The sequence below is a fragment of the Saimiri boliviensis genome, chromosome 2 (assembly GCF_048565385.1).
Source record: "Saimiri boliviensis isolate mSaiBol1 chromosome 2, mSaiBol1.pri, whole genome shotgun sequence".
Taxonomy (NCBI): domain Eukaryota; kingdom Metazoa; phylum Chordata; class Mammalia; order Primates; family Cebidae; genus Saimiri; species Saimiri boliviensis.
Window position 1 is genome coordinate 34,807,263 of NC_133450.1, and position 23,597 is coordinate 34,830,859.

The 23,597-nt window shown below is 52.7% G+C and overlaps 1 protein-coding gene across 3 annotated transcripts in view; it reads left to right on the forward strand.

Annotated features, from left to right (window-relative positions):
* The window catches only part of ACTN1 (actinin alpha 1), a 107,223-nt gene extending 84,258 nt beyond the window's left edge, over positions 1-22,965 (forward strand). Inside the window, exons 9-22 of one of the 3 annotated variants that reach the window (XM_003924469.4) lie at positions 4,030-4,122; positions 5,510-5,740; positions 7,829-7,976; positions 12,062-12,212; positions 12,758-12,866; positions 13,335-13,475; positions 14,623-14,805; positions 15,076-15,210; positions 16,842-17,021; positions 17,667-17,813; positions 18,672-18,752; positions 19,204-19,269; positions 20,442-20,600; positions 22,071-22,965. In XM_003924469.4, the coding sequence (XP_003924518.1) occupies positions 4,030-4,122; positions 5,510-5,740; positions 7,829-7,976; positions 12,062-12,212; positions 12,758-12,866; positions 13,335-13,475; positions 14,623-14,805; positions 15,076-15,210; positions 16,842-17,021; positions 17,667-17,813; positions 18,672-18,752; positions 19,204-19,269; positions 20,442-20,600; positions 22,071-22,229 (1,983 nt within the window). In that variant the 3' untranslated portion in view covers positions 22,230-22,965. The remainder of the gene's footprint in view (positions 1-4,029; positions 4,123-5,509; positions 5,741-7,828; positions 7,977-12,061; positions 12,213-12,757; positions 12,867-13,334; positions 13,476-14,622; positions 14,806-15,075; positions 15,211-16,841; positions 17,022-17,666; positions 17,814-18,671; positions 18,753-19,203; positions 19,270-20,441; positions 20,601-22,070) is intronic. The other 2 variants (XM_003924467.4, XM_003924468.4) reach the window with 2 other exon arrangements.
* The last annotated feature ends 632 nt before the right edge of the window (positions 22,966-23,597 follow it).

Below are 23,597 nucleotides of genomic sequence, written 5' to 3' on the forward strand. Positions count from 1 at the left end.
GCCACATTTGAGTGTTTTGATGTTACCTTGGGGACAGTTCCTCTCTAGATGGTGCCGGTACTGGGCAATTGGATGCTGATTATTAGGGTAACAGTTTGACCTGGGATAGCTAAGTACTCCAGGCATAATAATAGTTCATATCTGAAAATAACTCTTGATATACAACAAAGCGTATTGTACATTAAGTTGTATAATAGTGCAGCTTAAAGTAGGTCATAAAAAACATGAAAATTTGCGCTGGGTGCAGTGGCTATGCCTATAATCCCAGCACTTTGGGAGGCCGAGGCTGGTGGATTACCTGAGGTCAGGAGACCAGCTGGCCAACACAGTGAAATGTCATCGCTACTAAAAAATACAGAAATTAGCCAGATGTGGTGGTGCACACCTATAATCCCAGCTACTTGGGAGGCTGATGCAGGAGAATCGCTTGAACCTGGGAGGTGGAGGTTGCAGTGAGCTGAGATCGCACAATCGCACTCCAGCCTGGATGGCAGAATGAGACTCTGTCTCAAAAAAGAAAGAAACAAAAGCCATGAAAATATAAAGGGACAGGAAACACAGATTTCTAGTAGTCTTCTCCTTTGCCCTTGGAAGTAACATTTTGCTCATTTCCAGAGAATATTTTCTCCACCCATCAATTATCTGTTGCATCTGTCACAGTATCTCATGTCAGGGCATCTGATTCTTCTTGCTGGGGTCCAGAGCGGCCCATCTCCTCTTCAGGAACAGCCTGAAGCCAGGGCTCTCCCAGGCTTCTCTTCTGAAGTTGCTTCTGAAGCTGTTTCAGTTCTTCCCTGAGGTTCTCGGGGAAGGAATATTTCCTCCCCTAGAATAAATCTCTCCTTTAAACTTCTGCACTAAAGCAGTGTCTTTGAGATTCTTTATGTACTCGGCAGTTCTGGGTGCCTCTCTCCCAGATGCTTCAGAGTTCATGGGGTTCTTGTAGCCATGAGAGGAAACAGCTAGAAAACCAGGAATTTGGGGTGATGGGGAAGGCCCATCTGTCACCCCCAACAGTCTTTCCTTCCACTCCTGGGATTACGTCCCGCGGGCCTGACTAAGCCTGGCCTTCCCACCTGACCTCATCTTACTTCTCGGGCTGAGGCTGATGGGTGATGAAGCCACCTTCATCAAGGGACCGCTGTGGAAGCAGGTCCAACCCCACCACCCAATGGGCTTCTTCCAGGGTGCAGCCTGCTTGTCAGGGCAAGTCAGGCTGCGAGAGAAAGAGGGTGACGAGGTTCTGAAAATTCTGCTGTGGTTTGTTATAGAAAACTCAAATCTGGACTCCAGGAACCTGCTGGCCAGAGGGACTGTGGGAGCTGGGCTGTCCCTCAAGGGACCCCCAGTGGCGTCTGCAGGCTAGCTTGCCATACAGAAAGCACTCTAGGGCCTCCCATGGTACTTGGGTGTGATTTCTGAAGGCTGGTCTGCTGTATATAGATGGTATTCTCAGTCACTCTCCTTCTGGGGAGGCCAGCCTAGGAGCAGGTGGTTGAGACTCAAGCTTGGGAAGGCGGTTGGATCTTTACGGAAAGTCCCCAGGAAACCTACCCGGAATCTCCCCCAGACTTCATCCAGAAGGGAGCCCTTTTGACCCTGAAGTAGCAGGCTCTTGGGGATGGGCAAGGCTCTCGAAGCCCCACAGGACACACGTAAAATCCCACCAACGCAGACCTCGGTCCACCAGTTTGATAAATTGGCAACATCAGAGTTTATGATCACTGAGCTGATGGATCCAGAGAGTAACAAGGTGAAGGGAGATTCATCCATGAACATCACAGCTGCAGCTGCTTCGTGCCATGACGAGTCACTGCCAAGGAGTTTCAGCTGTTTGAGTGGCACGTCTCTGGTATAGTCCTCAGCGGTGGCACATCCTCACAAAAACGTCAGCCTGGAGGAGGACACGAGGTCTCTCTGCAGCCCCCTGCCTCAGCCCTCAAGGGAAGTAGGCTGGGGCTTCCAGCAAGTTGCTCCCCAGCCAGCCCCGTGAGGCTGCTGGCCCGGATCCCATGGCCCCGCGGTTCCCATGGCCCTGCTAGCTTTCTGGGGCTCCACGTCTGCTGGACAGGCTCCAGGAGAAGCATTTCCCTTTTCATTGCTTCTTTGGACTCCCCGTGGGTGCCTGTTGGTTCTCGAGAGAAATGGCAGTCAGTCAGGACTTGTGGGTGAGAAGCAACCATGAGATCTCTAGAACAGGGTTGAGTTGGGGGCAAGGGATGAGGGCCTAAGGATGTCTCAGTTTCTTTTTTTTTTTTTTTTTTTCTTTTTGAGACAGGGTCTCGGTCTATCAGTCTGGAATGCAGTGGCATGATCTTGGCTCACTGCAATCTCTGCCTCCCAGGATCAAGCGATTTTCCTGCCTCAGCCTCCTGAGTAGCTGGGATTATAGGTGCGCGCTACCATGCTGGCTAATTTTTGTATTTTTAATAGAGATGGGCTTTCACCATGTTGGTCAGGTTGGTCTTGAACTCCTGACCTTGTGATTTGCTCACCTCAGCCTCCCAAAGTGCTGGGATTATAAGCATGAGCCACTGTGCCCTGCCAGGATGTCTCAGTTTCTTGGGACTTGGGACTCAAAGTCCCTACCTCAGGGGACTCTTAGACCACCCTCTAGCCATTCCCACCTTCTCGTTATTGGTTCTCCCACCCACTATGACACCTCGCTCTGCAGGGCATGCCTCCCTTGACCTTGACTGTGTTTCTGACAGGGCCCTTGGGATGATCTCATTCTGCCCTTTGCCCCCTGCCCCCACGCACCCAGCACAGTCATCCACAAAGCACATGATTTGGTGGGCGCATGTCTTATTTGAGAAGTTCTTCAAGGAAAAAACATTTACATCTCCCATCTTAGTAATTCCTTCCAATTCTAAGCATGTTCATCCTCAGGAAGCTCTTCCTTATGACCAGCATCAGTTCATTGTGCTGCAGCTGAAACCTAGTTTGTCTTGTTCATCAACCAGTTGTGAGGTCCTGTCTTTCGACCCCTTAATCCAGGGATCATTTTTCATCTACAGGGCACCCTTCTCCAGGGTCCCAGGATGCCAGTCTGTCTTCTCACAGGTACCATCTTCTCCAAACCCCAGGCTTTCTTCCGTTCTGCCCTGTGGCCCCCAAAAGGCTTTGAGTTCACTTCCCTTGGTGTAGAGTTGGAATGTGCGCAAGAACACAGCTGGATTTGAAAACCACCCATCGAAGTGGACTTAGGAGTGCTGGGTCCCTGCTGGTGTTGGGGGTACAGTAGCCCCCACAGCTGCAGAAGGCGCTCTCCCCTAGGGTTTCTTGGTCTTTGCCTTGGATTGCCATTCAGTCCTCATTGGTTCCTTTGCTGCTGAGGCCCATCGTGGGTTCCTGCTAGCCCAGAACACAGTGCACGATGTGTGCTTCGCTGTCCCAGATGGGGCCTGTGCTGGGCGCTGGGCATTGTGCCCGTACTTGGTTGATCCTGAAGTCTGGACTTTGGTGCAGTAGAGGGTCTGTCAGTTTTCTTTAAAGTGCTTCAGGCTTCGGGCCAAGGCCCTTGGGATATTCTGCAGAGATCCTGAGGGGCCCCACAACTTCTCAGTCAGCACTTTATCCCAGGACTCCTAGATTTGAATTCCCACATCTCTAAGATCCTGGAAAATCCAGACTGAGGTCCTAAGCCTTGCAATTCCAGTGCCTCCGCTTGGAATTCCAGGATGGGCATGAATTTCCTCACCTCTCCACCTGACCTGAGTGTTTTGATTATATCAGTCATTGGATTAGCTTCTTCTCAACATGCACGATGGGCCTTAAACTCAGGCTGTTCTCCAGGGGCCCAGTTCAGCCACCAAGACCTCTGACCAGGCTCACCTGACATGTGGGACCTGGCCATGGGCTGGCAAGGAAATGGTAAGGAGAGAGGAGAAATGTGACCTCACAGCCTTCGGAATTCCCTTCCAACCACCAGGAGCTGCAGGGGCAGGAGGGGCTTTGTCAGCACAGGTGTGCACCAGGTCCCCTGCTGCTGGGGCTGGCTGGTTGTGACTCTGTCTGTCTTGTTGCCAGGCGGAGACAGCAGCCAATCGCATCTGCAAGGTGTTGGCCGTCAACCAGGAGAACGAGCAGCTTATGGAAGACTACGAGAAGCTGGCCAGTGATGTGGGTACCCCTGGGTTCACCTGGCCTGACTCTAGCAAGAGTCGGTCCTCCAGAACTTGTACCTCCAATTCTTTCCTTGGAGCATAATCCCAGCCTGGCACAGTCTGTGATCCCAATATAGCTTGTCCCGGGCAGCCTGAGCTCTGCTGTGCTCTCAGAAAGCAGTGAGGTGGGGGCAGAAGCCAGTCCCTGGGCTATAGTGAGCCTAGGATAGCCCTTCACCTTTCAGGGTCTTTTTTTTTTTTTTCTTTTTTTCCCCCACTTGTCAAGTGAGAGCTGAGCCAGGGGATGTTAAAACTCTCTCCAGCCTGGTTTACTCTTAGTCTGTGAGTTTTTGCTTCAGTAAGAAAAGGAACACATCTGGTTCTGAGAGGGAAGGGTTTGTGGTAAATTAGTGCTGGCTCAGGCTAGCATAGCAGCTACCAAAAGGTAGTGGCTGTCCCCTACTTTTCAAGGGACAGGATCGCACAGTTCTGGGTTTCCTATTCTGCTATTGGCTACATTTGGGCGAAGCCTCCTCTTCTTGAAAGAATTCGGCCCTTTGAGCTGCTCTGCCCAGCCTCTTGGTGGGTCTGCTGCCCAGCATAGTAAGAACCCAGGTTCTGGAGCCCAAGTGCCTGGGTTTCAATTTCTGCTTTGCTTTGCCATTCCAGTTGGGTCATCTTGGCAAGTTACAGGACCTGGTAGTGCCTTGGTTGCCTCCTCTGTAACATGCGGGTGATCACAGCCCTTAGCCCCGTAGTGTTTCTGTGATGACTCAGAGGAGTCCATGTGTGTGGTGTGCTGGCCCCCACAGGTTCAGTGTATTTCCTGTTGCCATGTGTACTCCTCCACCTTCTCCACCACCATCATCTTGGCTCAAGGAAAACAGTCCAGGCCATGCCTGCTCGTGCTTCAGGCCAGCTCTCTGCCCAGAAGCCAGCCTGTTCCCTTTTAAGTCAGAGACCCACATTCTAGATTCCTAGGAAGTCAGATGGCAAGGACCTCTGGAAACAGCTGTTAGCCCCCTCCCTGGTATAGAAACTGAGGCCCAGCCATTTAGGATCTGGTACCAAAATCCAGGTCTCCTTCCCACCTTTTAGAGGCACTGTCTTCCCACCAGGTCTGTGGGTCTTCCCTTAGCAAAGCAGGGAGGTTGAGGGGCGTGACTGTGAGCTGATGTACCCTAGCAGCCAGGCTTCACAAAGCCTATGATTCTCAGAGGGAACACCCGGCAGCCTGGCTTCACGGCCTGGGAATGCTGTAGGACGGTAGCTGGGAAGGAGTGTGCCATCTGGAGAGACCCCTTCTCCATGTGGGAAGGGCTGCTGGGAGGAGAGGGAAGCTGGCCCGAGCACTCTCCCTCCCTGCAGCCTCACCCCCAGCCCCCACCGCCTCCCCTCCCTAGCTGTTAGAGTGGATCCGCCGCACCATCCCATGGCTAGAGAACCGGGTGCCCGAGAACACCATGCACGCCATGCAGCAGAAGCTGGAGGACTTCCGGGACTACCGGCGCCTGCACAAGCCTCCCAAGGTGCAAGAGAAGTGCCAGCTGGAGATCAACTTCAACACACTGCAGACCAAGCTGCGGCTGAGCAACCGGCCCGCCTTCATGCCCTCCGAGGGCAGGATGGTCTCGGTGAGTACTGGGGGTGATCCTGGGCCCCCAGACTGGACGGCCTCCACCTCTGAGCTGCTCCTAGTCGTGGTCAAATGCAGCATCATGGCGGGGGGGGGGGATGATGTGTTTGCTTCCACCTACATACACTGCTCCAGAAGTCACTTCCCCCTTCCAGTTACCACTCAGGCTCAAGCCCAAACTCAACCATGTAGGGCAGCCCCCTCTGACCAGATTGCTCTGGGCCAGGCTGGCCCTTCTAGACAGACCCCTGAACATCTACCCCAAACCACCCCAGAACCACCAGACCCCCTCTCGCAAAAAAAACCATCCCTGTAAACACAATGCCTTTTGACACCCTGATCCAAACGGCATAATTGAATCACAGAAAAGGTGATTTCTACTTTCGTGGAATCTTAAGTAGTTAAGAAAATTATTACTTAAGTAATAGTTTTGTGGGTTTGGGGGGGTAGTGTATTTCGAAGATACAAATAAGCAAAATAGGAAACATGGAAATTACTGAAAATCTTACCCAGTATCAATTTTGAAAAACAATTTTAATCTTTTTGGGTTTTTTTGTGTAAATATTTGAGGGAATCCTAAAGCATACATATTTGAAATTAAACATTTTTTTCCATTTTTATACTCAAGTGTCCATTTCCCCATTTTTGTACTCATCTGTTAAATTTAACTAAATCATGTTTTATATATAATAAGCTAACCAAACCTAAGATTATATTATGACCAGCTTTCCATGTCATAAAATGCCCTTCCATTTTTTTTTTTTTTTCTTTTTTTAAGATGGAGTCTCACTGACGACAGGCTGGAGCACAGTGGTGCAATCTCTGCTCCCTGCAATCTCTGCCTCTTGGGTTCAAGTGATTCTCCTGCCTCAGCCTCCCAAGTAGCTGGGACTACAGGCGCACACCACCACGCCCAGCTAATTTTTGTATTTTTGGTAGAGATGAGGTTTCATCATGTTGGTCAGGATGGCCTCGATCTCCTGACCTTGTGATCCGCCCGCCTCAGCCTCCCAAAGTGCAGGGATTACAGGCGTGAGCCACTGCACCGGGCCAATACTCTTCTTCTAGGTTATTTTTAAAAATTCATCCCTTTTTACCCTGTCCCCACAATTTAGGGAAAAATTTCATAAGCCGGAGAAACACACATAAGAAAATGTAACAAATTTGCCATGACAGAGCATTTGACCTTAGGTGAAGAGTAATAGGAGCGTCCTGGGCACACAGCAGGTCTAGAAGGGAGGGTGAAAGCCAGACAGCATTGCGGGGAGAGAGCAGCCCAGGGGGTCGAGGGAGAAAACATTGCAAGTGTATATACAGTTTGGGAAATTGCAGTCACTTTTGGGCTCAAAGGCTGAACCAGTAGATTTTAGGTGGCCAGAGCCACTGCTAGCCTAACGGTGCTCTATGAGCATTGGACAAAGTGCCCTTCCTGGGGATGTGGCTTGGCCTGGGGGCATGTGGAGGAGATGGTGGCTTGCAGGGTGCAGCCCCAGTGACTGCCCAGCCGAGCACCCTTGCACAAACTGGAGGTGTGGCCCTGTCTGAAGGGGCGTATGGGTTTGCACTCAGCATCTGTCCTCCCAGAATTCTGGCCGGCTCGCCCTGGCTGGGGTCCAAGCAGGCTCCAGGCTACTGCCCAGAGGCCTAAGTCCATGAATGGATCCAGGACCCTGGGGAGGCTGGGCAGCTCCAGTGCCTGCTTGCCTCATTCAGTGTTGCTCTGTTTACCTGGGGGGCCCTTTGCCTTGGCACATGTGTGACCCCTGTGATCGGTTAGAGTCCTGTCGGAAACCAGTCCTAGTCAGGGAGAGCCTGGGACTCTTCCCACAGGCTCTATTCTCAAAGTTCCATGGCTAGGTGACCAATGTAGATGCAAGTCCCATGCATTGCCAGGAGGCCTGCCACCTGGGAGCCCAGAAAATACCAATGGGAGGGAGGGTGGGGCAGCCTGGCTGGTGGATATGGGGCAGAGATAGGGAAGAGGCTCTTCCTGGAAGCCATGGGGCACCTTCAGGGGTTCAGGGGGTCAGGGGAGCTGAAGCTAGGCCCGAGCCAGCGCCTGATCCTGTACCTCACGTCCCCACAGGATATCAACAATGCCTGGGGCTGCCTGGAGCAGGTGGAGAAGGGCTACGAGGAGTGGCTGCTGAACGAGATCCGGAGGCTGGAGCGGCTGGACCACCTGGCAGAGAAGTTCCGGCAGAAGGCCTCCATCCACGAGGCCTGGACGGACGGTGAGGCCAGCCCAGCCTCCTGGCTCCCCAGGGCTTCACTTTCCTACTCCCCAGCCTAGCCAGCAGCCGCTACACCATTCTTCTTTGCTTTTTGTTTGTTTCATTTGGCCTCTTACTAGTTCTGTGGCGTTAGACAAATTCATTAGCCTTCTGGTCGCCTCAGCTTCCTCATCTGTAAAGTGGGGATAACAATAGTACCAACCTCACAGGCTTATAGGAATTGAATCAGTGAACACATATGAAGTTCCGAGGAGAGTTCCTGCACAGCACAGTGCTGTGTAAGTGTTCACATTTCCGTCAAATGCTCTACCCCCGGGCTATACCCCCAGACTGTCACTTTGTTTTTTTTTTTTTGAGGGGGGCAGTTTTGAGACAGAGTTTTGCTCTTATTGCCCAGGCTAGAATGCAGTTGGTGAGATGTCGGCTCACTGCAACCTCTGCTTCCTGGGTTCAAGAGATTCTCCTGCCCCAGCCTCCCTAGTAGCTGGGACTACAGATACATGCCATTATGCCCCTAGAGATGGGGTTTCACCACGTTGGCCAGGCTGGTCTCAAACTCCTGACCTTAGGTGATCCGCCCACCTTGGCCTCCCAAAGCGCTAGGATTACAGACGTGAGCCACTGTGTCTGGCCCTGGGTGTTGACATTGAATTGTTCTTTTCACCTTAATTGAGTCTTCCTCCTGGAGTGAGTCAGGTTGGGTTGGAGCCCTGACTGTGCCCCTTAGGAGCAGTGTGATGTGGACTGATGACCTCACCCCAGGCCTCAGTCTCCTCATCTGTCAAGTGCGGAGGATGCTATGCCCTCCTGTGTTTCTAGGGCTTCTGAAACAAGTTACCACAAACATGGTGGCTTGAAACAACGGAAGTGTATTCTTCACAGTTCGGAGGCCGGAAGTCCTGAACTGAGGTGTCGGCAGGATAGGCTCCTGTGGCGCTAAGGGAGGGACCGTTCCGTGCTGCCTCCTAGCGGCTCCTGGTGTTCGGTGACTGGTAGCTGCACCTCTCCAGCCTCTTCCTTCTTCACGTGGCTGCTTCTCTCTGTGTCTCTGTAACGGAATCTCATTTTCTTGATCATTGAATTTAGGGTGCACCCTACTCCAGTATAATGTCAACTTTTTTGTTTTTTGAGGCAGTCTCACAATCTCACTCTGTCCCCCAGGCTGGAGTGCAGTGGTACGATCTCAGCTCACTGCAACCTCCATCTCCCATGTTCAAGTGATTCTCCTACCTCAGCCTCCCAAGTAGCTGGAATTACAGGCGCCCACCACCAGGCCCAGCTAATTTTTGTATTTTTAGTTTCACCATGTTGGTCAGGCTGGTCTCAAACTCCTGACCTCAGGAGATCTACCCGCCTTTGGCCTCCCAAAGTGCTGGGATTCCAGGTGTGAGCCCCTGCGCCCAGCCGTATAATGTCATCTTTAGGAATTTGTCTGCAAAGACCCTATTTCCAAATAAGGTCGCATTTTGAGGTTCTGGGTTGACATGAGTTTTCTAGGAGACCCCATTCGACCTAATTCAGCCGAACAAGCCTCCTCATAGGGTTGTTGTGAGGCTTGTATTCTAGTAGATTACATGCTTATGTTTTTTGTCTGTTCAGTTCCCTTTCCTCTATTTCCTATTCTCCAGTTACAGTGAATCAGAGCGTTTGCCTTGGCATATGTGTGTCCCTGTTACTCCCACCTTGAGGCTCTTGGGGCCACGTCTGGTGTGGTCTTATTGGCAGCTAGCGTTAACTCTGAAGAGAGAGGATCATACCTAGGACAGTATTTTCCCCAGAACCTGGGCCAGGGCTGGAGGTAGGGAATAGACTGCCCATCTGCTGGGGCCCCTCTGGCCGTTTCAGCTGGAGTCTGGGGCAGACCCATTGGCCGGCAGAGCTCAGGGCCTTAAGACACCCCCATTCAGCCCTGTTTTGTACTCCTCAGACCTTAGGCTGGAGATGAGAAGGAGGAGCCGTACCCCAAGGCCACTTGAGAGTGGCTTGGCTTGGTGTAGGACAGCAGTCCCCAGCCTCTTTGGCACCAGGGACAAGTTTTGTGGAAGATAATTTTTTCCATGGAGAAGGGAGGAGGCAGATGGTTTCAGGATGACTGTTCCACCCCAGATCATCAGGCATTAGTTAGATTCTCCTAAGAAACACACAACCTAGATCCCTCTCATGTGCAGTTCACAACAGGGTTTGAGCTCCTGTGAGAATCTAACACCGCACCGACCCAACAGGAGGCTGAGCTCAGGTGGTAATGCCCACTCACCTGCTGGCTCACCTCCTGCTGTTTGGCCCAGTTCCTAACAGGCCACAGACCCCGGTACCAGTCTATGGTCCAGGGGTTGGGGACCTGTGGTGTAGGGGCTGGGAGCTGTGCTAGACTGGCTAAGGTGGGTTAGGTCTAGCTCCCCTTTGTAAGTACAAATGCTGGGCTTTGCACACAATGGTACGAGGTTGCTGCCTCCACTTTCACTGCGAGTGTATGGAGTTATTTATCCAGGTGTTGATGGGACAGAGTGGAAGAGGGAACATGGGGATTGCACTGATTCATCACATGCTTCTATTGGATCCAGCTCACAGCCAAAGTACGGAGCAAAGATTGACCTCATCAGCTTGCCAGCCACCAGCTGGGGCAAGAGAAGTGCTGGCATGCTGGCACAGCCTCTGGGGAAAGCAGTTTGGCCACATATATTCACACCTATCAATTTTACCATACTCTAACCATTTCTTGAGACTATCTAAGGAATCTACCGTGGGCTGGGTGCGGTGGCTCACGCCTGTAATCCCAGCACTTTGGGAGGCCGAGGCAGGCAGATCACAAGGTCAAGAGTTTGAGACCAGCCTGGCTAACATGGTGAAACCCCGTCTCTACTAAAGATACAAAAATTTAGTCGGGTGTGGTGGCATGCACCTGTAATCCCAACTACTCGGGAGGCTGAGGCAGGAGAATCACTTGAACTCAGAAGGTGGAGGTTGCAATGAGCCGAGATCACGCCATTGTACTTCAGCCTGGACAACAGGGTGAGACTCTCTCCCAAAAAGAAAGAAAAAGAATCCACTCTCAACGTGGAGACATCCACAGTAGGGCAAGCCGAGGAGCCAGCACTCCACAGTAGGCCAGTGAAGGGTTAGGGCAGTGGGTATGCAGCCTCTCAGCAGACGTCTACATGAGAAGACTATGGAACCAAGGTAGAAATTCCAATAATGTGCTGCTACATATTTTAAAAGCAGAAAACATAATTTATATATGTCCACAGCTTTCACAGAATAACCACATAAGGAAAGACTGAATAGAAGTGGCTAAGTAGGCTTAGCTCTAACTTTTTTCTGAACTTGATAAAGAGTAGAGGGAAGGAAAGAAATCATGGGGACACAGCCTTGGCTCCCAGCCCAGCCTTATTCACTGAGAGGGGCTGAGCACCCCAGCAGCGGGGGGTTGGGTGTGTGAGGGAGGGAGGCCAGGCCAGCCCCGGTCCTGTGCCTGTCAACTTCGCGAGGCAGCTGGTGAGCGTCCTCTAACAACGGCCCTGGGAGGTCATTTCTTGTTCCTGCTTTCCCCCTGTGGAAACAAATTTAAGAAAAGCAAGACCCGCTCGCGCCCTGCAGAGAGAGGGCAGTGTGTCTGAGGGTCAGAGAAGGCTCTAGGCACCATCGGATTCGGTGCAGAGTGCACCAGACACACTGACCAGGGGAAGGGGCCCCTGCAGGGCTGCTGGCAGCCAGCGACAATAACTGGGGACATTCGAAAGGCTGGGAACCCCTGAGGTGCTTGGGTCACTTTTTTCGTGGTTGTACCAGAGGGTGTGGATGGCTGTTTCCAGCTGTGTATGCGGCACCGCGCCCTGCGCGTTCCCACAGACCCTGCACAGCTGTCCTGTGTTGCCACTTTCATGGCCTTGGAGGTGCTCTGAGGGGAGCAGTGCTTTTCTCCATCATGCCGTAATTGGATGTTCCAGCAGCACATCTGCTTTTGCACACTGCAGACCGCTGCACAGTGGGCATCTCCTGGGGAAGCACCCCTAGAAGCTCCTGGGGCCCTGAGGGGTGGGGAGATGCTTCTCACTCTCGCTCAGCCATGTGGCCCTCTCTCAACCCAGGCAAAGAGGCCATGCTGCGACAGAAGGACTATGAGACGGCCACGCTCTCGGAGATCAAGGCCCTGCTCAAGAAGCATGAGGCCTTTGAGAGTGACCTGGCTGCCCACCAGGACCGCGTGGAGCAGATCGCTGCCATCGCACAGGAGCTCAAGTAGGTGGCCCCAGACACCCCCACCCGGTGGTGCCCTGGTGAGGGGCTGAGGCTGGGCTTTCTCAAATGCTGGGGGACATGGGGGTGTGGCCTGAAAGGTGGGGAGGGTGGGCACAGGTGGGTGCCCAGGTGGGAAGGGAGTCAATGCAGAAACAAAGAACATCTCTCCCGGTGGGGAATGAGCCCAGGACACTGCTGTCCTGTGAAAGGCCACCAGTTCTTGCCTGTAGCCAGTACAGGAGCAGAGGGTGAGCAAGCCTTGGTTCTGAGCTTTCTCATTGGGCCTCGAGGGCTCCCTGCCATTGGCCGTTGGGGTGAAGGCTGGTCACTTCAGCCATGACTGGGGAAGGGGACTTCTTTAGTCTCTTCCCTGCCAGTCTCCTGAAAGAGGGGAAGGGTGGAAGGAGTGCCTGGAAGGTCTCCTGAAGGGAGTGCCCCTGGCTCTTCCCAGCACCACCAGCCACCCCACTGGCAGCCCCAGGGAGAGGGAGACGGGCCATGAAATTAACCTGGATCCCCAACTTCCTTGTCTCTTCCCTCCCCAGTGAGCTGGACTATTATGACTCACCCAGTGTCAACGCCCGTTGCCAAAAGATCTGTGACCAGTGGGACAATCTGGGGGCCCTAACTCAGAAGCGAAGGGAAGCTCTGGAGGTGAGGGGTCCCAGAGGGAGATCTAGGCCCGCATCCGGCAGCCCTGTGGTGCCCCTTCCTGCTTCTTGACTCTCTTTGCTTTGGGCTAAAAGACCGTATGGGTTCCCCAGACCTCCCCTAGTCCTGGCCCAAATGTGGAAGACGCACCTTGGCACAGGTCTTGGACTTTGCCCTGATGGCGATGCCTCCTCTCTTGCCCTCACATGTCTCATCCTCCCAGTTCAGTGTGCTTCACAGCCCAACCCCAGCCATTTGAGAATCCTCCTATTCTGTACACCAGACACTCTAGGAGCCAGGCCCGGTGGCTGCAGTGTGAGATGGTTCATACACCTGGCCCGAAGAGCCTGTTCTTTCTGCCTGATTCAGTCAGTGCTTCTAGACCTGGGGCTCACCAGGAGGATCTCGATAGGAGTGGGGAATGATTCTGGACATCACTCTACTAAACCCCACTTTATTTGGCACTCCCAGCGGACTGAGAAGCTGCTGGAGACCATTGACCAGCTGTACTTGGAGTATGCCAAGCGGGCCGCACCCTTCAACAACTGGATGGAGGGGGCCATGGAGGACCTGCAGGACACCTTCATTGTGCATACCATCGAGGAGATCCAGGTGAGCCCCACCCCACTCCCCAGAGGCTGGCTTCCCCAGGGTCTCTGGCCCACGCTCTACAGGTCACGTTTGCAGGACTGCCCCTGTAAGGTAGGGGATTTAGGAAGAGCATCCCGGATTTTATAGACCCAAAACCTTTGCATTTGACTTATTTAGACAAGATAATATATGTGCATGGTCTAAAATCAAAAAATTTTAAAAGGTTATACAATAGGGTCTCCCTCTGACTCCTCATCCTCCAGCCCCTAGTTTTCTCCCCAAAGGTAAGAATTTGATTACAGTCTCCACACACAAGCAAATATGATTGTTTCCATGCTTTGTACCCTTTTTGCATAAAACAAAAAGTAGCTTTTACTGTATGCCCTATTCTGAACTTTGATTTTTATTTATTTCATTTAGAGACAGGGTCTCGCCTTGTCACCAAGGCTGGAGTGCAGTGGTGGGCTCATGGCTCACTACAGCCTCCAACTCCTGGGCTCAAGAGATCCTCCTGCTGCAGCTTCCCTAGTAGCTGGGGCTAGAGGCTCACGTCATCACTCCTGGCTAGTTTTTAAATTTTCATTTTTGTGGAAATGGGGGTTTTTTCCTTGTTGCCCAGGCTGGTCTCAAACTCCTGGCTTCAAGAGATCCTCCTCCTTCAGCCTCCCAATGTGCTGGGATTACAGGCATGAGTCACGGTGCTCAGCTGTGAACTTTGATTTTTAATGTAATGTCTATTTGGAGCTCATTTCATATCAGTTAGCAGCTTCCTCAACCTTTCATGCGGCTGCAGAGTACTGGATTTAAAAGATTTTTCCAGAAGCTAAAGAAGCCCATGTTTCGGGGGATCATCTGGGAAGTGAGCCTCTGGAGCAGCCCTTCTCTCTGATCTGTGAGGTGGTGAACAGGTCAGAGGGCGTTCACCAATTTCACAACCTCCATGGATGCCAATTTCACCACCTCCATGGATGAAGCTGCTGCTTTTGGTGACTGTGGCTTCAGCTTCCTGTGGCCATACCTGCCATCCCAGTTCTCAGCCACAGGACTCTTTGAATTGATGCCTCCTGGTCTCCCAGTTGGTGTGGAACCCAATCTCTGAGGCCCTTCCACCCACTTCTGGGGCTTCCTCCTTTGTTCTTCTTGCTCATATATCCCCATCTCTATCCAGGGACTGACCACAGCCCATGAGCAATTCAAGGCTACCCTCCCCGATGCCGACAAGGAACGCCTGGCCATCCTGGGCATCCACAACGAGGTGTCCAAGATTGTCCAGACCTACCATGTCAATATGGCGGGCACCAATCCCTACACAACCATCACGCCTCAGGAGATCAATGGCAAATGGGACCACGTGAGTTGAAGGGCATGGGCCGAGCCATCGTAAGTTTCATAAAGGCAGGGAGTTTTGTCCATTTTAATTGATTTTTGTCGATTTCATTTAAAATCCTCATATAGTAAATACTCATTGTTTGGCCAATGACTGGATTTCCAGAACAGGTTGACACCTTCACTCCTGTTGTTACTGACCGGCCCTTCCCCTCCTGGGTCCTCCATTTCCTCATCTGGCACATGGACAGATGGCTGACCCATCCCCAGAATCGCCTTGTTGTTCCTGCCCCAGGTGCGGCAGCTGGTGCCTCGGAGGGACCAGGCTCTGACAGAGGAGCACGCCCGCCAGCAGCACAATGAGAGGCTACGCAAGCAGTTTGGGGCCCAGGCCAATGTCATCGGGCCCTGGATCCAGACCAAGATGGAGGTGGGTCCCATGCTGGGAAGCAGTGCTAGGGTTCCCACCCCTCCCCACACTATCCCAGCCAGCCAGGCTGCCTGTCTTCCTGGGTGGGACCCATGGAGGACTGAGGCCTTGAGCCCACCAGGGGTCTGCTGTCCCGTAGAAGGCTGTGGGGGCCTGTGTGAGGAGGCCCTGATGGCAATATCCAATTTGAGAGCAAAGGTATATGAGGACACCACTAAGAAGCTGCCTATGGGCCAGGCAGAGTGGCCCATGCCTGTAATCCCAGTACTGTGGGAGGCTGAGGAGGGTGGATCAACTGAGGTCAGGAGTTCAAGACCAGCCTGGCCAACATGATAAAACCTCGTCTCTACTAAAAATAAAAAAATCAGCTGGGTGTGGTGGCGTGTGCCTGTAATCCCAGCTATTTGGGAGGCTGAGGCAGGAGAATCACTTGAACCCGGGAGGTGGAAGTTACAGTGAGCTGAGATTATACCACTGCACTCCAGCCTGGGTGACAGAGCTAGACTTCGTCTCAAAAAAACAAAACAAAACAAAACAAAACAAAACACAGCTGCTGCCTATGAAAGTCCCCTGGGAAGGTCAGCTCCTGAGTGCCTGATCCAGCCTAATCCCTTGCGTGTCTCTTACTGACCAGGCCTCCCCTTCCTTTCCTTCTCCTCCTGAGCAATGGGCTTGGCCAAAGATGATCTGTCCTGGTAGATCGTCCCAGGAATAGAACTGAACCCCAGTGGAGGACAGAAATTTTTTTGCTGAATTGTGTGGGGTAGATAGTGGGTGCTTTTAGCAGATCAGGAAAGGGCCCCACTGGGCTTGAGTATGGCCTCTGAGTTTAAGGGCAGAGACCATGTCGAGTTAACATTTGTGTGTGTCGCCCCCCGCCCCCGCCCCGCCCCTGCACCCCTGCCAGCCAGCACATTGTTCTTAGTAGACAGGCAGGAAATACCTACTGGATTGAATTGAGTGGAGAGAAAGTGTTTTCACAAACAAGAGTTGTTTACATGGATGAATAACAGACAGAAATAGGCATTAGGCCTGGCCTGCAGGGACGGATGGGATTCAGGTGGGCCAGGGCAGCAAGGTGGAGGTGGAACAGCACGAGCATGGGCACTGAGGTGAGTGAGCTGTACCAAGGCTACGAGGATCCTGGCTCAGTGGGTCCCTGAGATGGACAAGACTTGGGAAGAGGGGTTTGAATAGCAAGCAGAGGAGTGAATGTTTAGGTTAGGACTGACCCTGTATCCCTCTCCTGAGGCTGACAGGTACCTGAGAGCTGGTAGGTACTTCACCCAATGCTAACAGCACTTGTTATACACCTCTGTGGTGCTGCTTCCATACCTCGGAGCACCCATGCTAAAAAGTGGCTCGCACCTGTAATCCAAGCACTTTGGAGGCCAAGGCGGGTGGATCACCTGAGGTCGGGAGTTCAAGACCAGCCTGACCAACATGGTGAAACCCCATCTTTTTTTTAAAAAAAGTGTCTTACTAATTACTAGTGATGGCCTCCTTCGGGCTGGGGTAGGAACTGAGCATCATCTGAGGGCTTAACAAGGGAAAAATTTTGGAGGCTCCCATCCCACCCTATGGGAGCAGAGTGAGGTGGTCTGACAAGGTTCCTCCTTCCCGGTGAGCAGGAGATCGGGAGGATCTCCATTGAGATGCACGGGACCCTGGAGGACCAGCTCAGCCACCTGCGGCAGTATGAGAAGAGCATTGTCAACTACAAGCCAAAGATTGACCAGCTGGAGGGCGACCACCAGCTCATCCAGGAGGCGCTCATCTTCGACAACAAGCACACCAACTACACCATGGAGGTGGGTGGGGCTGGCCTGGTTCTTCTCGGGGAGTCTGTTTCCCCTTTTGCTCTTCCTCCTGGGTGGGGAAGTTTCCAAGGAAACAGGTCATAGTTGGAGGATGAACTCACTTCACCCTGAAGCTTCACATCTTCAATTTTTAGTATCTTCTGCTTTCCTGAGGAATGTGTTGAGAATGCACATTTCTAGGCCCCATCTCTGGAGTTTGCTTCACTAGTTCTGGGGTGGAGTTCAGAATCTGGGTGCTGCTGGGCTCTAAAACGGCTCAGGCACCTGCTTTTAAAATGACTGCTTGTTTTAACTGTGAAAGACTGTGTGTGTGTTTGTGGGGGGAGTTGGTGGTTCAGGGAATCAAGCATTTTTTGGGGTCAATCTCTCCTACCCCCAAATCTGCCCTCCTTCCTGACCTGACTCCCATTGGCAAGTCCTGGTTTCTTTGCTCTCCCAGGCAGAGGCCACCACCCTGCCCCCTTGGTCATCTAGTGTCCCTGTCCTGGTTCTCCTCCCTCTGGTGACACTCAGCCACATGGAAGGCCAAGTTTGATGGATTTGGCCATTTTGATGGTTGGGGAGTAGGGTGGGCAGGGAGCGCCAGGAGCCCAGGCCTGGGACCCCTTTGCTGACAGGCCCCTCACCTGCCTGTAGCACATCCGTGTGGGCTGGGAGCAGCTGCTCACCACCATCGCCAGGACCATCAACGAGGTGGAGAATCAGATCCTGACCCGGGATGCCAAGGGCATCAGCCAGGAGCAGATGAATGAGTTCCGGGCCTCCTTCAACCACTTTGACCGGGTGAGAGCCCCACCCTTGTGCTTTGTTAGTGCAGCCCCCGCCCCAGGGCCCTGGAGGGTGCTGCCCAGGGTGTGGGCTGCCATGCAAGTGAGGAGGGAGAGAAAGGGGAAACTCAGCCTGCCCTGACTGGTGCGTCCCACAAAGCCAGCCTTAGAAAGCTCGTCTTGGTGCCCCATAAGCTTCCCTGCTTTTGGGAGAGAATGTTCATACTGTGTTTAGAAAGAGGACCTTTGACCCCTGACCCTTGCTCTCCTACCTTGAGGAGTCACCCTCAGAGAAGGTTTGCTGCTCTCGGGCTGTGGAGACAGAGGAGCAGAAGAGAGACTGCTCCTGCCTTGCCGGCCCCCACCCCTAGCTCGGCCTCTGGGACTCTGCCGGGGATGTCAGAGGCCTTGGTCCAGGGTTCCTATCCCAGCTCTGGGTCAGTCCGGGGTTTTAGTGGGCTGCCCCTTCCCAGAGCCCTGGGGCTTGAGGGCGATTCAAAGGGGTGGGAGGGGCTTGGTGCTTCCCACTACCCCTGCCTGCTTCATGGCTCTCTAGGCACCTGAGGGGAAGCCCCTGGGGAAGCCAGAGGGCCGGGTCACTTCTGGGGGAGCTTCTCACCCTTGTGGCTCATCACACCCCACTCTGGTCCTGCTCCCTGGAGCAGGGCTGCCTGTGTTGGGGGAGGGCACCCCCTGGAACCTCGTTCGTGTGTCTAACCGTGTGCACTTTTATTTCCCCTCCTCCCCCACCCTCCCTCCGCATGCCTGTCCCTGTGTCTCCCCACACACGCCACCCTCCCCTGGGGCATGCCCCCCTCACGGCTCCACCTCCCTGACACCGCATGGCTCGCTGCCTGGCGCACCGCGGCCCCAGGATCACTCCGGCACACTGGGTCCCGAGGAGTTCAAAGCCTGCCTCATCAGCTTGGGTTATGATATTGGCAACGACCCCCAGGTACTTGCCTCCTGCATGGAGCACACTCAGGGGTGGCATCTGGGGCGAGAAATAATGCGTTTTTCCTTTTTCTCTTCTCTCTGTCTGGATCTCCTGTCCCCTCCTGTGGGCCGTGGGGCTCGTCCTGTCCTCCCGTCTCTCCCTGCCCTGTCACTGCTCCATTCTCCTGTCTTTTGTGGCAACCTGCGGGTGCCCGCTGTCCTTCATCCTCGCCCCTCTTCATCCCATGGGTGGATTGTGGCGTCTCCCTGTTGTCTTCCTCCTGCCTGTGGACATTTCCACCTATATGTGTTTGCATCTTCTCCTGTGTTCCTTTCCCTGTCCTGACTCCCGAAACCATAACCTCATCCCCGCTCTGGCCATCTGTCCCTGTCTTCCTGGCCCTGGGCCGGCCCTTCCTCTTCCTGCCTTCCTGACCCTCCTTGTGTCTCGGTACTACTACCCCCCACAGAAGAAGACAGGCATGATGGACACGGATGATTTCCGCGCCTGCCTGATCTCCATGGGTTACAACATGGTAATGTAAACCCCACCCTGTCTGCTCTGGTGAGGCGGCAGCCAGCTGGCTGGAGCAGCCAAGTCCCAGCCGGGGCAGGCTGGAGGCCCTGAGGCTAGGGGCTGCCCCTGTCCTTGGGGAAGATGGCTCCCTGAAAGCCCGCCTGGCTACGGGCCTTGTGTATCCAAGAGGCTTGGCCTCCTAGCCTCCATCTCTGTGCTACTTTATCTTCTGGTACTTCCTCACTCCCACTGTGGACGGCTGGGCTGACCCTGAGGCCGGCAGGAAGGACTGGGCGTATGGAACATCCCGGGTTTGGGGTTGGCTCAGCGTTGCCTCACACAGAGCATACAAACAGACTTCCACCTCTGTCCTGGCGGTGGCTCCCGTCAGTCCTGCCCCCTTTGGATTGTCCCAAGCCGTCCTTCTTAGGCTGCCCCTAACCTTCTTAGTCTGTCCCCCGTCACGCAGATATTCTGAGCAAGGCAGTCAGGTGACTTCTGAGCCCTGGTGCCAGGCTGCCCAGCCCCCTATGGGCATGGGACGAGGAGCAGTGAACCTGGGGGTAGATCCCAGCCCTGCCGTCATTAGCGTGTAGCCTCAGGTGAAGTGGGGAACCCTACAGGACTATTGCAAGGGTTAAATGAGGGAATTTAAGTCTGTGCATATATCTGGCATGTAAAAAATACAGTGTGGTAAGGAGAGAACGGATTCTAGAACCAGACTGCCTGAGTTCAAATCCCAGTTCTGCTGCCTCCTGGCTGTGTGACCCTGGCCAAGTCACTTAGCCTGTCTGGGCTTCAGATTTCTCATCTGTACAATGAAGATCACAAAATACCTACCTTTATGGCTGTAGTGATGATTAAATATATTGAAGTAAAGCTTTTAGGTTAATACTGGGCATATAATATATGCTATGTGGGTGCCAGCCACTATAAATCATTGTCATTATAGTTATTATCTGCGTGATTATTTGCTCTAAGGGGAACCCAGGCATTTGCAGGGCATGAGAAACCCTAAGCTGGGTCTCTACTCTTGGGTGTTATGTCCCCATCATGCCTTCAGGACAACCCAGGTTAGGTTAGGGGGCTGCTGTGCCCTCCTCTTCCAGCCACAGGCTGCTCTGAGCCCCCAGGGTCTTCAGTCCATGTGAGATATTCCCTGAAAGGCCTGGGGCTGGCTGTTCCCTCCAGGGAGAAGCAGAATTTGCCCGCATCATGAGCATTGTGGATCCCAACCGCCTGGGGGTAGTGACGTTCCAGGCCTTCATCGACTTCATGTCCCGTGAGACAGCCGATACAGATACAGCAGACCAAGTCATGGCTTCCTTCAAGATCCTGGCTGGGGACAAGGTTGGTGTCCTATGGCATGGGCACTGTGCTGGGGTGGCAGGCACAGGGTGGACTGCGATCTAGAGGGGCGAGAGCTGGAACGTGAACTCCTCAACCACCCCTTCTTCCAGGGCCCCTTGGGTCTCTCCTTGTTTGTCATAATGCCTTGGGCTCAGCTAAGGTGTCAGGACACAGGATTAGCATAAGTGACCCTCCAGCATCACTGCATGCCAGTGTGGGACTCCATAGCTGTGAAGAAATGACAAGCAGCAGAAGGGAGTAGAGTGGTGTGGATGTGTGATTGGACTCTTGGAGTCCATCTGACAACCCCTGGGACTTCACCCTTGGTATCATCCTGAGCATCGGCATGAACTATAGTGGGAGCAGGAAAAGGGACTGCAGGACGCAGGAAGGAAGCATGTCTCCGGTGTTTTCTACCCTGAGCAGTGATCCACTCTGGGTTTCCAAATCTCCCAAATACCCTACAGCACTCCACTTGGCAGTGAAGGGGCTGCCTCCATGGATGCCAGAGGCGCAGTCCAAGTCTCTGCTGTGATGGTCATTGGTAGACCTGGATGTCACTCAGAACCACAGCCATCTCCAGCCCAGGGACTGTAGAAGCCACGGGTCCCTTGAATATTATAGAAGGATCATCAAACCATCTAGTTATAGTGACTAATTTTGTAGAAGAGGAAAACTGGGGCCCAGATAGGGGCCTGGTCTCCCAACTTTTGGATTGACAGAGGCAGCTCCACCTTCCGTCAAACTGGTTCCCAGGGGCAGAGGTAGGGCATGGTGCAGGGAGACTACCTTGTGGGTCACTGCCCCCAAATGAGATCTCCTCGATCTTCAAGCTCCTAAAAGCAGCAGCTTCCAAGTAGACCTATCATGGGCAAATCTGGGAGAAGGCATAGACCCAGGCTGGAGCTGCTTGCATGGGGCAAGGCCCACATTTCTGCAAAGGAGCTTAAGATAGCCTGGCCATATTTAAGAAGCAGTAATGCCCAAACATGGTGTTCTTAATCTGCTGGAGGGCTCATTAAAATTAGACTCTCTGTCTGAGGCCTCCAGAGAGCTCAGCTGAGGACATGCAGGGTGGCCCCCCCAGGAACCTATACACTCCTCCAGAATATCTGCAGATACTGCTCCAGCACGCAATTATTGCAGACTAGTGTGATTCAGGAGATGATGATAGGTGTAACTGGTACATGGAATTAGATTGGAAAGAGGCTTAAAAAGTAGGTACTGAAGTGGAAAACCTGAGACAATTTAAAAAGTACACGTTGTGTAGGTGCCATGTACATATTTGTATGCGTACCTCCTGTATCCATACACGGGTATTTGTATGCATACCTCCTGTAGTTTCAGGACGGAGGCAAAATGCAGCGGGCACACGCTGCCTGCACGCCACCGGGCTTTGCGGCTGTATCCAGCCGTGCTGCTTTACGGCCGCCGGACTTTGCGGCCACCCTGACCCCTCTCTCCCCGCAGAACTACATTACCATGGAGGAGCTGCGCCGCGAGCTACCACCCGACCAGGCCGAGTACTGCATCGCGCGGATGGCCCCCTACACCGGCCCCGACTCTGTGCCGGGTGCCCTGGACTACATGTCCTTCTCCACGGCACTGTATGGCGAGAGTGACCTCTAATCCGCCCCGCCCGGCCGCCCTCGTCCCGTGCGCCATGCCCTACCTTGCACCTCCGCCGTCGCCCGTCTCCTGCCGGTGTTCGGTTTCAGCTCTCAGCCTCCACCGTGGCGAGCTGGGGCCCACGTGGCATCGAGCCTCCCTGCCCGCGAAGTGACAGTTTACAAAATTATTTTCTGCAAAAAAAGAAAAAAAAAAAAGTTACGTTAAAAACCAAAAAACTACATATTTTATTATAGAAAAAGTATTTTTTTCTCCACCAGACAAGAAAAAAAGAGGAAAGATTAACTATTTGCACCGAAATGTCTTGTTTTGTTGTGGCATAGGAAAATAACCAAGCACAAAGTTATATTCCATCCTTTTTACTGAGTTTTTTTCTTCTCTATCTGTTCCATCTGCTGTATTCATTTCTCCAATCTCATGTCCACTTTGGTGTGGGAGTCGGGGTAGGGGGTTCTCTTGTCAAAAGGCACATTGGTGCATGTGTGTTTGCTAGCTCACTTGTCCATGAAAATATTTTATGATATTAAAGAAAATCTTTTGAAATGGCTGTTTTTTAAGGAAGAGAATTTATGTGGCTTCTCATTTTTAAATCCTCTGAGGTTTGACTAGTCTCTTTATCAGCACACACTTAAAAAAATTTTAATATTGTCTGTTCAAAATAGGACAAACTTGGGAGAGTATGGACAACTTTGATATTGCTTGACACAGACGGTATTAAAACCACTCTCCCATGACAGCTCTTTGCCTGCTCCTTGCTTGACGTTTTCTGGAAATGTGTGTGGGGTCAAGGATGGTGTGGGGCGCCAGTATCTACCCCAATAATGTTTTTGACTCTGCTATGATCAATCTTCCTACACTTCGGTTTCTTCGATTTTAAAAAGGGAAACAATTTCTTCGCAGTCTCCTAGGAGCTGGACAGAAAAGTCATAGATGTGTAAAGGACTTCTTGGTGATAAGCCCCACCTTCATTTTTCCACAGCCTCAAACAGCTCTGTGACATCTGCATGCCCTCCTCTCGTTTTATTTGTACTGCAGGGAACAGCTTGAGTTGTCTCTAAGAGTCATCACATCCCTTGCTATTCAAGATGCCCCACAGATAGCAGCTGTTCAGCATCACCTGGGAGCGCATTGGAAATACAGCATCTTAGGCCCCATCCCTGAATTCCGAATACTGTGTGTACCACTCTAGCTTCTCCAGAGTAAACGATAGTCTCTATAGGACGTCATGTGCTCTGGCACCAGGGCCCCTGAGCCCATGCCTTTTATCTGACATTTGTTTTGCAACCCACTGCATCACTTTCCGCCATGCATCCTTTAAATTTCATCCTTGGCCAGTTTTCATTGTAACCCGTTCCAGCTTGCTTTAAA